This window comes from Myxocyprinus asiaticus, chromosome 11 (genome assembly GCF_019703515.2).
Source record: "Myxocyprinus asiaticus isolate MX2 ecotype Aquarium Trade chromosome 11, UBuf_Myxa_2, whole genome shotgun sequence".
NCBI classification, from domain to species: Eukaryota; Metazoa; Chordata; class Actinopteri; order Cypriniformes; family Catostomidae; genus Myxocyprinus; species Myxocyprinus asiaticus.
The window spans coordinates 30,215,244-30,228,410 of record NC_059354.1 but is presented as its reverse complement, the minus strand read 5'-3'; the positions used below and the strand labels follow the sequence as shown (position 1 = coordinate 30,228,410).

Genomic DNA, 13,167 nt, shown 5'->3' with positions numbered 1-13,167 from the left:
TAAAGATAATTATATTAAATCAAATTTAATACTTGCAAGGAGAGTACCTGCACTTTTTTTTTTTTTTTTTTTTTTTTTTCCCTCCTTCCAGTGGTGGAGACTGGTCAAGGTTGAAGGAAAGCTGAACACAGCAAAATACAGAGATATACTTAATGACAACCTGGTCCAGAGGTTCACCTTCCAACAGGACAATGACACTAAGCACACAGACATGACAATGCAAGAGTGGCTAAGGGACAACTCTGTGAATGTCCTTTAGTGGCCCAGCCAGAGCCAAGACTTTAACCCAATCAAATATCTCTGGAGTGACCTGAAAATGGCTGTCCACCGATGGTCCCCATTCAACCTGACAGAGCTTGAGAGGATTTGCAGAGAAGAATGGCAGAAAATCCCCAAATCCAGGTGTGCAAAGCTTGTCGCATCATACCCAAAAAGACTTGAAGCTGTAATCGCTGCCAAAGGTGCTTCAATTAAATACAGAGTTAAGGGTCTGAATACTTGTGTCAGTGTGATTTATTTAAGTTTTTTCTTTAATAAATTTGCAGAGTTATCAATAATCTGGTTCTTGCCTTTTTATAGGGTAGAGTGTTTTTTTTTTCTTTTTTTTTTTTTTTTAGCATTTTAGTATAAATCTGCAACATAAAATGTGGGGGAAAAAAGGGGTCTGAATACTTTGAACGCACTGTATAGCAAGGATAGCCTAATATTAAAAAATATTGGTATTAAGAAAATGCAAGAAAGTCAGTTTAGTAATATAGGCAAAATAACATAATTAGATTTGTTATAGTAGTTAATTTCTTTAATTTTTCTTTGCCCCAACATATTAAACATAAGACTTAAAAAAAAAAAAAAATACTATAGAATAAGCAAATTAAGAGCTAATCACAAGGGCTTCATGGGAGGAAAAATGTGATGTGATAAACTTGGGTAATGTGACAGCGATTATCATATGTGATGCGATTAATCTTAGGTTTATGGGTCAAAATCAAATGTTAAGATGATATCCAAGGGACATGAAGTGATTATCCAGCATTAAACAAATTGAAATCTAAACAAAGGATAGGGTAAATTAATAATTTACATGTGTAATATGACATCACAAGATAAACTAATTGTGGGGAGAATGGAGCATTGACGTTTTTCACCACTTTCTGCTTTCCAACTCCCCTCACTCCCACATAATTCTTTCACGTATTGCTTATTTATATGAACTAACAAAGAAGGCTTTAGGCTTAGCTTACAGCTAATTATTTTGTTTATTTTTTTTTATGCCTTAAATTCCTTATTGACAAAATATTATCTTTCAGTCTATTCCAATGTTCTACTCTAATGTAAAAAATATAGCATTTATTGGGAGTTATACTGGCACCTTAAAATCCAGTACCATCATTCAAATGTTAAGAGATCTTCCACAAGAGGGTGCTTACCGGCCGAAAAAGCAAAATCCTCTATTGGGCTACATGCAAAACAAAGAACATTTTTTACTTGGACCTAAACATTTGTACACGAAAAGTATACTTGTTTAAAATCTATTAATTTCAAGAATAGGACGTAAAATGCCAATGGTAATTTGCCTATGTAATCTCCAGAAATGGTATATATATATATATATATATATAATTACACTCAACTGTGATTGGTGCATCCTGAGCAGCGCTGAGAAAAGTATCAGGTGCCACATGACAAGGTAACACCATTAATGCTCTGCTTCAGCAGAGACAGGACAATAATTTACACATGAATGATTATACTAGTAAGGATCTTTAATAGTTGTTAAAATGTAAATAAAAACAAAGTATAAAGTATTTTCCTGTGTGGTAAAATAGCCCAAATGTTGGTTGGGACATTTCTGATTTTCTGAAAGTTGATAGAGACGTGTCCATATCATCCCAACCTAAATTTAAGCCTATGGATAAAAATCTTTCATATTATATAATGGGTAAATCATTTTAAGTAGATTTATGCTCGGACATGTACGAGTGGCGCTTGTCATTTGGGTCATATGGGGGCCCTAAGTGAAATTGTACTTGGATCTTACTTTTTTACCAGTGGTCTGGCTGCATTTCTCCTCTTCCTTTTTCTTTTTTTCCTGCTCCTAACTTTAGGTGTGCTTCACAATGGCGAAAAACCCTTTGAGCGTGCACGTAGCTACAACTCTCTCCTTGCAGTTACATTTTCCCTTCCCTCTCTGGCCCCAAGGGGGCCCCTGTAGCTGTCTAACTGAGCCATTACAGCTGCCTTCTTACTTGCAGCTTTTAGTGTATATATATATAACGACCTTGCTTTGAGGGGACCCCTTGGTGGCTCGGGGACCTAAGCAACCACTTATACTGCTTATAGTTAGAAACGGCCCTGCTGGCAGCAACAGGCCGGATGATGAATCACAGTCATTTGATTTGGGGGTAACAAACTTATAAGTGAAGAGATTTATTCCTTTGAAATACATTTTTATTAAAAGAATAATTTTCAATAGTGACACGGGATAATCTACAAAGGCATAGCCTTTTACTGCTTGAAACATGAGCTTCTCGAAACTTCGGACTGAAAAAGTGTGCAGATTTGCCAGTTTATTATTATTATTTATTAATTTATTTATTTTTGTGTTTATCGACACTAAAAAGCTGCTAACCTGTTAGTTATTCTTGCAGAACTGCTGCTGGTGCTTTGTTTGAGTTCAATTAAATGAAAATAGCGGTAAATGAATCAGTTTGCTCCCCTGTAATGACCACAGTGGTCTTTGGCAGGGTCTCAGTCCCCTGATCAGTTATTTCCATGTTTATTATTAGCCAGCATAAGTTGATGAGCCATGAGCCCTCCCTCACTGCATTCGCTTTAACTGTTTCCACACCACAGCTCGCGACTGGAGTTGTGTGTCTGCCGCGCTCGAGCGCAGAACCCGACTGTCCACAAGCGACTCAAGTGCGTGCTGCTGAGAGTATACCTCAACTGAGCTGGGCACAGTATAGACAAGACACATTTTAGTCATTCGTTTGGGCTTCCTGGATTAAGCATTACTTTATAAAATACAGGGCATGGTGACAGAGAGGAGCGGGGGAATCCTCTCTCCTGCGTCTTCAGTGAAGATTCAGCGTTAATGTGAATGAAACTGTTTGCCCAATTACCTGCCAGAAGCGAAGATGTGTCGAGCTGTGAGGGAATAGTGCCGTTTAATCGACCTTAGATACGACCGAAAGTCTCAAACTTCTATTTCGTTTGACTGACATTGAGACGTCATGGCATCAGTGTCGTGGAGACACGCGCTTGTCTGCTTGGTGATTGGTAAGTTAAGTTTAACAGGTTTGTCCTGTTTTGCAGTCTACATTACAACCTATATTGTTCCTGTAATTTCATACTGTATTAAATGCAAGAAAGAAAGAAAGAAAGAAAGAAAGAACCAGAAATGAACAATCCAGTTTGTTTTCCAGATTGTTTAGTCAGTTGGTTTGTGGTGCTTCAAATATAACGTAGGTGCTGTAATGTTAAAATTGTACAATCATATGCAAACACTTCAGCACACTTAAATGATACATTTACGTATAGTTTAAAGTTGTGAGATATATTTGATGGTCCTAATTAATTATCCTAGATATAATACTCTTTGGGGTAACAATACTTTTATTCTATTACACTACAGAACTAAGTGAACTGCAAAGAAAGCTAATATGCACTTTCCTTTATGCATATACTTAATATAAAAAGATAGTAAACTAAAAAAAAATGAAAACTAAAAAAAGTTTAAAAGTCTGGATGAGTTGCGTATTATAGCATAACATTTGACTGGAGATCAATCAGTACTGCCATTTAGAGCGCTACCTTTAGTCAGTCAATACACAGTTGTTGGAAATTTGCTGAAAGTGAAGAATCCATAACTGACCAACCCACCCCAGTATGGGTCAATTATTTAATTTTCTTATTAATAATGCATGGCAACCTCCTTCTGTTGAAAAGAATTCATTTCACACTTGCCTTAACAAGCCCGCTGAGGTGTGCTGAGCATGACTAACAAGCTTCGTTCCGCTTGCCTTGATTTCCTGTCACCGCTCATGTAGGATTACTATTTACTTGGCAAAGATTCATTAAGCAGTAAAATGCTGTTTAGGAAGAATTTCTATTAAGAATTTTGATGTTCAATACTCAACGATTTCATTCTCATGAATATACCTCACAGTAATGCATGCATTTGATACGTGGCAGTGACAAACAGATCAGTCTCTCTGGCAGCAGATGGAATTGGAGGATCCTGATAGATTCCTTGGTCTGCTACACATACATTTCCTGTTCTTGAAAATAGTGATCATTGGTAGCTTGGTTTTGTTTCTCTCCAAGGGTGCATCAGTTATGTATGAGAATTCAAGGGGGTTACTACGGTGGCCCAGAACAGAAGTTCACAACACAAAGAAATCAAGTTACAACACAAATAAATTAAACCACAACACAATGATATTAAACCACAACACAACTAAATTAAACCACAACACAACTAAATTAAGCCACACAACACAATGATATTAAACCACAACACAAATAAATTAAGCCACAACACAAATAAATTAAGCCACAACACAAATAAATTAGGCCACAACACAACTAAATTAAGCCACAACACAAATAAATTAAGCCACAACACAAATAAATTAAGCCACAACACAAATAAATTAAGCCACACAACACAACTAAATTAAGCCACAACACAAATAAATTAGGCCACAACACAAATAAATTAAGCCACACAACACAATGATATTAAACCACAAAACAAATAAATTAAGCCACAACACAACTAAATTAAGCCACAACACAAATAAATTAGGCCACAACACAAATAAATTAAACCAAAAAACAAATAAATTAAGCCACACAACACAATGATATTAAGCCACAACACAAATAAATTAAGCCACAACACAACTAAATTAAGCCACAACACAACTAAATTAAGCCACACAACACAACTAAATTAAACCACAACACAAATAAATTAAGCCACAACACAAATAAATTAAGCCACACAACACAACTAAATTAAGCCACAACACAAATAAATTAGGCCACAACACAACTAAATTAGGCCACAACACAAATAAATTAAACCAAAAAACAAATAAATTAAGCCACAACACAAATAAATTAAGCCACACAACACAAATAAATTAAGCCACACAACACAATGATATTAAACCACAAAACAAATAAATTAAGCCACAACACAAATAAATTAGGCCACAACACAAATAAATTAAGCCACAACACAACTAAATTAAGCCACAACACAAATAAATTAAGCCACAACACAACTAAATTAGGCCACAACACAAATAAATTAAGCCACACAACACAATGATATTAAACCACAAAACAAATAAATTAAGCCACAACACAACTAAATTAAGCCACAACACAAATAAATTAGGCCACAACACAAATAAATTAAGCCACAACACAACTAAATTAAACCAAAAAACAAATAAATTAAGCCACACAACACAATGATATTAAGCCACAACACAACTAAATTAAGCCACAACACAACTAAATTAAACCACACAACACAACTAAATTAAACCACAACACAAATAAATTAAGCCACACAACACAATGATATTAAACCACAAAACAAATAAATTAAGCCACAACACAAATAAATTAGGCCACAACACAAATAAATTAAGCCACAACACAACTAAATTAAGCCACACAACACAAATAAATTAAGCCACAACACAACTAAATTAAACCAAAAAACAAATAAATTAAGCCACACAACACAATGATATTAAGCCACAACACAAATAAATTAAGCCACAACACAAATAAATTAAGCCACACAACACAATGATATTAAACCACAACACAAATAAATTAAGCCACAACACAAATAAATTAAGCCACAACACAAATAAATTAGGCCACAACACAAATAAATTAAGCCACACAACACAAATAAATTAAGCCACAACACAACTAAATTAAACCAAAAAACAAAGAAATTAAGCCACAACACAAAGAAATTAAGCCACAACACAAATAAATTAAGCCACACAACACAAATAAATTAAGCCACAACACAACTAAATTAGGCCACAACACAAATAAATTAAGCCACACAACACAATGATATTAAACCACAAAACAAATAAATTAAGCCACAACACAACTAAATTAGGCCACAACACAAATAAATTAAGCCACAATACAACTAAATTAAGCCACAACACAAATAAATTAAGCCACACAACACAATGATATTAAGCCACAACACAAATAAATTAAGCCACAACACAAATAAATTAAGCCACACAACACAATGATATTAAACCACAACACAAATAAATTAAGCCACAACACAAATAAATTAGGCCACAACATAACTAAATTAAACAAAAAAACAAATAAATTAAGCCACAACACAAATAAATTAAGCCACACAACACAAATAAATTAAGCCACACAACACAATGATATTAAACCACAAAACAAATAAATTAAGCCACAACACAAATAAATTAGGCCACAACACAAATAAATTAAGCCACAACACAACTAAATTAAGCCACAACACAAATAAATTAAGCCACAACACAACTAAATTAGGCCACAACACAAATAAATTAAGCCACAACACAACTAAATTAAGCCACAACACAACTAAATTAGGCCACAACACAACTAAATTAGGCCACAACACAAATAAATTAAGCCACAACACAAATAAATTAAGCCACACAACACAAATAAATTAAGCCACAACACAACTAAATTAGGCCACAACACAAATAAATTAAGCCACACAACACAATGATATTAAACCACAAAACAAATAAATTAAGCCACAACACAACTAAATTAGGCCACAACACAAATAAATTAAGCCACAACACAACTAAATTAAGCCACAACACAAATAAATTAAGCCACACAACACAATGATATTAAGCCACAACACAAATAAATTAAGCCACAACACAACTAAATTAAGCCACAACACAAATAAATTAAGCCACACAACACAATGATATTAAGCCACAACACAAATAAATTAAGCCACACAACACAATGATATTAAACCACAACACAAATAAATTAAGCCACAACACAAATAAATTAGGCCACAACATAACTAAATTAAACAAAAAAACAAATAAATTAAGCCACAACACAAATAAATTAAGCCACACAACACAAATAAATTAAGCCACACAACACAATGATATTAAACCACAAAACAAATAAATTAAGCCACAACACAAATAAATTAGGCCACAACACAAATAAATTAAGCCACAACACAACTAAATTAAGCCACAACACAAATAAATTAAGCCACAACACAACTAAATTAAGCCACAACACAAATAAATTAAGCCACACAACACAATGATATTAAACCACAACACAAATAAATTAAGCCACAACACAAATAAATTAAGCCACACAACACAAATAAATTAAGCCACACAACACAATGATATTAAACCACAAAACAAATAAATTAAGCCACAACACAAATAAATTAGGCCACAACACAAATAAATTAAGCCACAACACAACTAAATTAAGCCACAACACAAATAAATTAAGCCACACAACACAATGATATTAAACCACAACACAAATAAATTAAGCCACAACACAAATAAATTAAGCCACACAACACAATGATATTAAACCACAACACAAATAAATTAAGCCACAACACAAATAAATTAGGCCACAACATAACTAAATTAAACAAAAAAACAAATAAATTAAGCCACAACACAAATAAATTAAGCCACACAACACAAATAAATTAAGCCACACAACACAATGATATTAAACCACAAAACAAATAAATTAAGCCACAACACAAATAAATTAGGCCACAACACAACTAAATTAAGCCACAACACAAATAAATTAAGCCACAACACAACTAAATTAGGCCACAACACAAATAAATTAAGCCACAACACAACTAAATTAAGCCACAACACAACTAAATTAGGCCACAACACAACTAAATTAGGCCACAACACAAATAAATTAAGCCACACAACACAATGATATTAAGCCACAACACAACTAAATTAAACCAAAAAACAAATAAATTAAGCCACACAACACAATGATATTAAGCCACAACACAAATAAATTAAGCCACAACACAACTAAATTAAACCAAAAAACAAATAAATTAAGCCACACAACACAATGATATTAAGCCACAACACAAATAAATTAAGCCACAACACAACTAAATTAAACCATAAAAAAAAAAAAAATTAAGATGAAGAAAGGAGTCATGAATAAATTATGTTATGTTGCCTGGAGGCAACACCATACCATAGAGAGAGTTCATTACAATACTCAGCTTCACATGCACAAATGTCTTTAACTAAATGTATTTAGTTTAATCAAAATCATAACATAATCAAAACATAAATCTACTTTACTCACATTGGGAATGTCTTATCATGTCATGTCCTCCTCATTTAAGCATGTAATACTGCCAATAAAGTTTTAAAAATAAAAACATTTGAAAAACATTATTCACCAGTGCCATGTATCACAATAAAAGCTGAACAAATTCTGGATTCCAGGATTGGTTTTAGTTTGACAAAACTCATCCAATCCAATCAGGCTTCATTAGGGTTAAGTGGTATCAAGATGCTTGTTATCAACCTTCTCTTCAATTCAGAGTTTGATCCCGAGGTTATGATTAATTCATGTGCACGTCCACATGAATGAAGTGAACAGCCAATCGCATACGAGACAACACGAGTCTTATCTCATGAGAGAGTCGGCGAGATTTATTTCTCTGCTGAAGATGTTTATGAAAATTATAATAAATTATAAGAATTTAAACACAGTTATAACAGAGCATAAGAGGACATTAAAAAAATATGATCAATCTAAACATATTTACACAACACGAATGATGACTATGAAATCATGAATAATTATAATACATTTACACAGCACAGAGGATCACTAAAGAATTTAAAGGCATTTACAAAGCAAGAAGAAACATTGCTGCTGCTGCTGCTGCTAGAGCATGAAAACAAGTCTGAATGTGGTGAAAATATTAAATTAGATAATATATCGATGTGAAAGTAACTTTATATAGGTCCACAACAAGAACATTCAGGCTTGTAATTTTAATAGTTTAATATCTTGATTTGAAATTTAAACAATTGAAATTAAAAGCTTTAGTATTAATTTTAATTACTAACTTAATATCATTTAATACTATTAGACATTAAAACACTGTTGAATAATAAAAATGTGAGCAATTGTAAAATGAGTAGATGGAATGCACTAATAAACACTTATTTGTTCTTTCTAGCAGCATAAGACACAATAAAGACATATTTGGTGTGCTAGTGTGCTTTTATTGAACTTCAAGTGAAATACTGTATGTTCATGACATCTCTGCCAGCAAATCCTAATAGGAAAGGGTTTGGGTGGAATTCACACTTTTCTGATTAATCTACAGTATATTGTGGAGTGATTAAGTTTTTATATTTTAAAGTCATTCGATCATTATTGATATTGTATTAATATCTTACTTGAAATTATATAATTATTTTAGGTTTATTTATTCAAACATATTTTATGGCTAGTGTGGGAAAATGATTGGAAAAAAATTAAAGTGTCTTTAAACAAATGCAAGACTGCCAAAAATATATATATTTCTTGCAATAAATAATGATTATGAATAGCTTATTTTGTAAATCTATAAAATTGTCTCGTTGAAGTGCACTTTAAATTGGAGTGAGAGATGTTGGGGGCAGTGACTGTCTCTTTGCTCACAGCTGATTGGTCCAGAATCTGGATGACATCTCTGATCGGGAACATAACCTGCCCCGGAGCAGGTTATCCGATTAGCGTATGATACTATGCCGATGAACCCCGATGAAAGCCTATCCACTTAATTCAGAGTTCGCTGAAACTAAGTTTAAACTTATCTAGCTAGCTGTTTAATCCTGCTTTGTGACATAGGCTACAGGTCGAAATTGCCCCCTAGTAGCCGGGAGCACTTCCGTTGTGTTGTGGCTCAATTTATTTGTGTTGTGGCTTAATCTCATTGTGTTGTGAATTAATTTATTTGTGTTGTGGTTTAATTTCGTTGTGTTGTGGTTTATTTGTGTTGTGGCTTAATTTATTTGTGTTATGTCTTAATCGATCTGTGCTGTGGTTTAATTTAGATGTGTTGTGGCTTAATTGTGTTGTAGTTTAATTGTGTTGTAGTTTAATTCTGTTGTGGTTTAATTTAATTGTGTTGTGGTTTAATTGTGTTGTAGTTTAATTGTGTTGTGGTTTAATTGTGTTGTGGTTTAATTGTGTTTTAGTTTAATTGTGTTGCGGTTTAAATGAATTGTGTTGTGGTTTAATTGTGTTGTAGTTTAATTGTGTTGTGGTTTAATTTAATTGTTTTGTGGTTTAATTGTGTTGTGGTTTAATTGTGTTGTAGTTTAATTCTGTTGTGGTTTAATTTAATTGTTTTGTGGTTTAATTTAATTGTTTTGTGGTTTAATTGTGTTGTAGTTTAATTGTGTTGTGGTTTAATTGTGTTGTGGTTTAATTGTGTTTTAGTTTAATTGTGTTGCGGTTTAATTGTGTTGTGGTTTAATTTAATTGTTTTGTGGTTTAATTGTGTTGTGGTTTAATTGTGTTGTAGTTTAATTGTGTTGCGGGTTAACTGTGTTGTGGTTTAAATTAATTGTGTTGTCGTTTAATTGTGTTGTAGTTAAAATGTATTGTGTTGTAGTTTAATTGTGTTGTGGTTTAATTTAATTGTGTTGTGGTTTAATTTAATTGTTTTGTGGTTTAATTGTGTTGTAGTTTAATTGTGTTGCGGGTTAACTGTGTTGTGGTTTAAATTAATTGTGTTGTCGTTTAATTGTGTTGTAGTTAAAATGTATTGTTTTGTAGTTTAATTGTGTTGTGGTTTAATTTAATTGTGTTGTGGTTTATTTTAATTGTGTTGTAGTTTAATTGTGTTGTGGGTTAATTTAATTGTGTTGTGGTTTAATTTATTTGTGTTGTGGTTTATTTGAATTGTGTTGTGGTTTAATTTATTTGTGTTGTGGTTTATTTGAATTGTGTTGTAGTTTAATTGTGTTGTGGGTTAATTTAATTGTGTTGTGGTTTAATTAATTTGTGTTGTGGTTTATTTGAATTGTGTTGTAGTTTAATTGTGTTGTGGTTTAATTTATTTGTGTTGTGGTTTATTTTAATTGTGTTGTAGTTTAATTGTGTTGTGGGTTAATTTATTTGTGTTGTGGTTTAATTTAATTGTGTTGTAGCTTGATTTCTTTGTGTTGTGGCTTGATTTCTTTGTGTTGTGAACTTTTGTTTGCTTTGTAAATTTCATTGTGTTGCGCACCTCTGGGCCAGCGTAGGTTACAGTGCAATTTTCTTTAGATAAAGATATGACTTGTTTTTTTGTTTTGTTTTTTTGTCAGAATTTAATGCAAGTATAAACTGCACCAGGAAACCCATGTGACCAGAAAACGCGATAACACAAAATAATGGCATTAAGTTCATGTAACTGTAGAAAAAAATGGAATCAGTGTGTAGAAAAATATTGTATTGCTGAGATTTAGCAGGGGAATTTTCTGACTGTGGTGGAGAAGGAGGAAGCAATAATGAACATAGAAGTAATATATTTTAGTTGATTTGTAAAATAAAACCACCTATCAACTTGTTAGCAACATACTTTTCTCTCCCTTTTTTTTTTTCTCCCCAATTTGGAATGCCCAGTTCCCAATGCGCTCTAGGTCCTCGTGGTGTCATAGTGACTCGCTTCAATCCGGTTGGCAGAGGACGAATCTCAGTTGCCTCTGCGTCTGAGACAGTCAATCCGCATATCTTATCACGTGGCTTGTTGAGCGCGTTACCACGGAGACATAGCGTGTGTGGAGTCTTCACACTATTCTCCCCAGCATCCATGCACATCTCACCATGCACCCCACCGAGAGCGAGAACAACATTATAGCGACCATGAGGAGGTTACCCCAACGTGACTCTACCCACCCTAGCAACCGGGCCAATTGGTTGCTTAGGAAGCCTGACTGGAGTCACTCAGCACACCCTGGATTCGAACTTGCAATTCCAGTTGTGGTAGTCAGCGTCTTTACATGCTGAGCTGCCCCCCCCCCCAGCTTCAAAATTCTTGTTTGTGGTATGACTGTGTGTAATTTATGTTGTAGAACAAAACATCCAAATATCTTAAAGTAATGTTTACTACACTGCCGTGCAAAGGCAAAAGGTCGTAACTTCGTTTTTGGTCGAAAATTAGTTATTGATATTTTTGAGACATTCAAGACCTCCTTTATCATGTGGATAAGTATCTTGAGTCAATTTCGTTGTTTTTTCGAGAAAATAATGGGTTGTCTTAACAGTAACTTCCAAAAGCCCAAGAGAAACCAAGGCAGAACTCCGTAACTCCAAATTACCACTCTTTGACTTTGTTTTGGAACGCTCAAATTGAGTTAGGGTACTCTGCCTTTGTTTAGCCATGCGTCAAAATGAAGTTACTGTGCCGGCATGGAGTTACTGTACACTGCCTTTGTTTTTACATTAAAGTTTACCGCGTTTAAATTACGGTGTAGCCTGTGTACTGTCATACATCTGTCATTGAAGCAATCTGACGCACACGATACCTGAATAAAAGTGTAGTAAACAAATATTGTTGAGTGTTTTTCTATAGCGTTTAAGGATGGCCTCTCGAGGGAAAATGATGGTAGAGATGGCTTTGAAACGGCGACATCAAGGTCAAGGTAAGAAAGTGTGTAACATAAAAGATGCATTAGAAAAACGAATTAGATTGATAGATCGCAATCTACTTCATTTAGCTAGCGAGCAGCCTATAGCATAAATAGACTACTCGGCTATCCAATGAATAGGCTACCAAACTGCTCCATATAACAAAGCACTGTAAACAAGCAAAGACTGGATAACTTGCCAGCAATAAGTAATTGTAAATATTCTCAAAGTTTTTTTTTTTTTTTTTCATAATGCAGATTATTCAGTCAGTGCCAGCCTATCAGTGACAGCTGTCAACATCAGTGTCAGTGAGTCTGGGGCTGCCCACTAGTTGCACGAGTATGGACTCGAATGGCATGACAGCGTAGCATGTAGCATGATCACACATAAAATCAGTAGTAACAATTCGCAATTAAA

At 33.8% G+C, this 13,167-nt stretch overlaps 1 protein-coding gene across 2 annotated transcripts in view; it reads left to right on the top strand.

Annotated features, from left to right (window-relative positions):
* The first annotated feature begins 2,867 nt into the window (after positions 1-2,867).
* The window catches only part of LOC127448470 (receptor activity-modifying protein 1-like), an 83,554-nt gene continuing 73,254 nt past the window's right edge, over positions 2,868-13,167 (top strand). For both annotated transcript variants that reach the window (XM_051711011.1, XM_051711010.1), the window contains exon 1: positions 2,868-3,279. In XM_051711011.1, the coding sequence (XP_051566971.1) occupies positions 3,234-3,279 (46 nt within the window). In that variant the 5' untranslated portion in view covers positions 2,868-3,233. The remainder of the gene's footprint in view (positions 3,280-13,167) is intronic.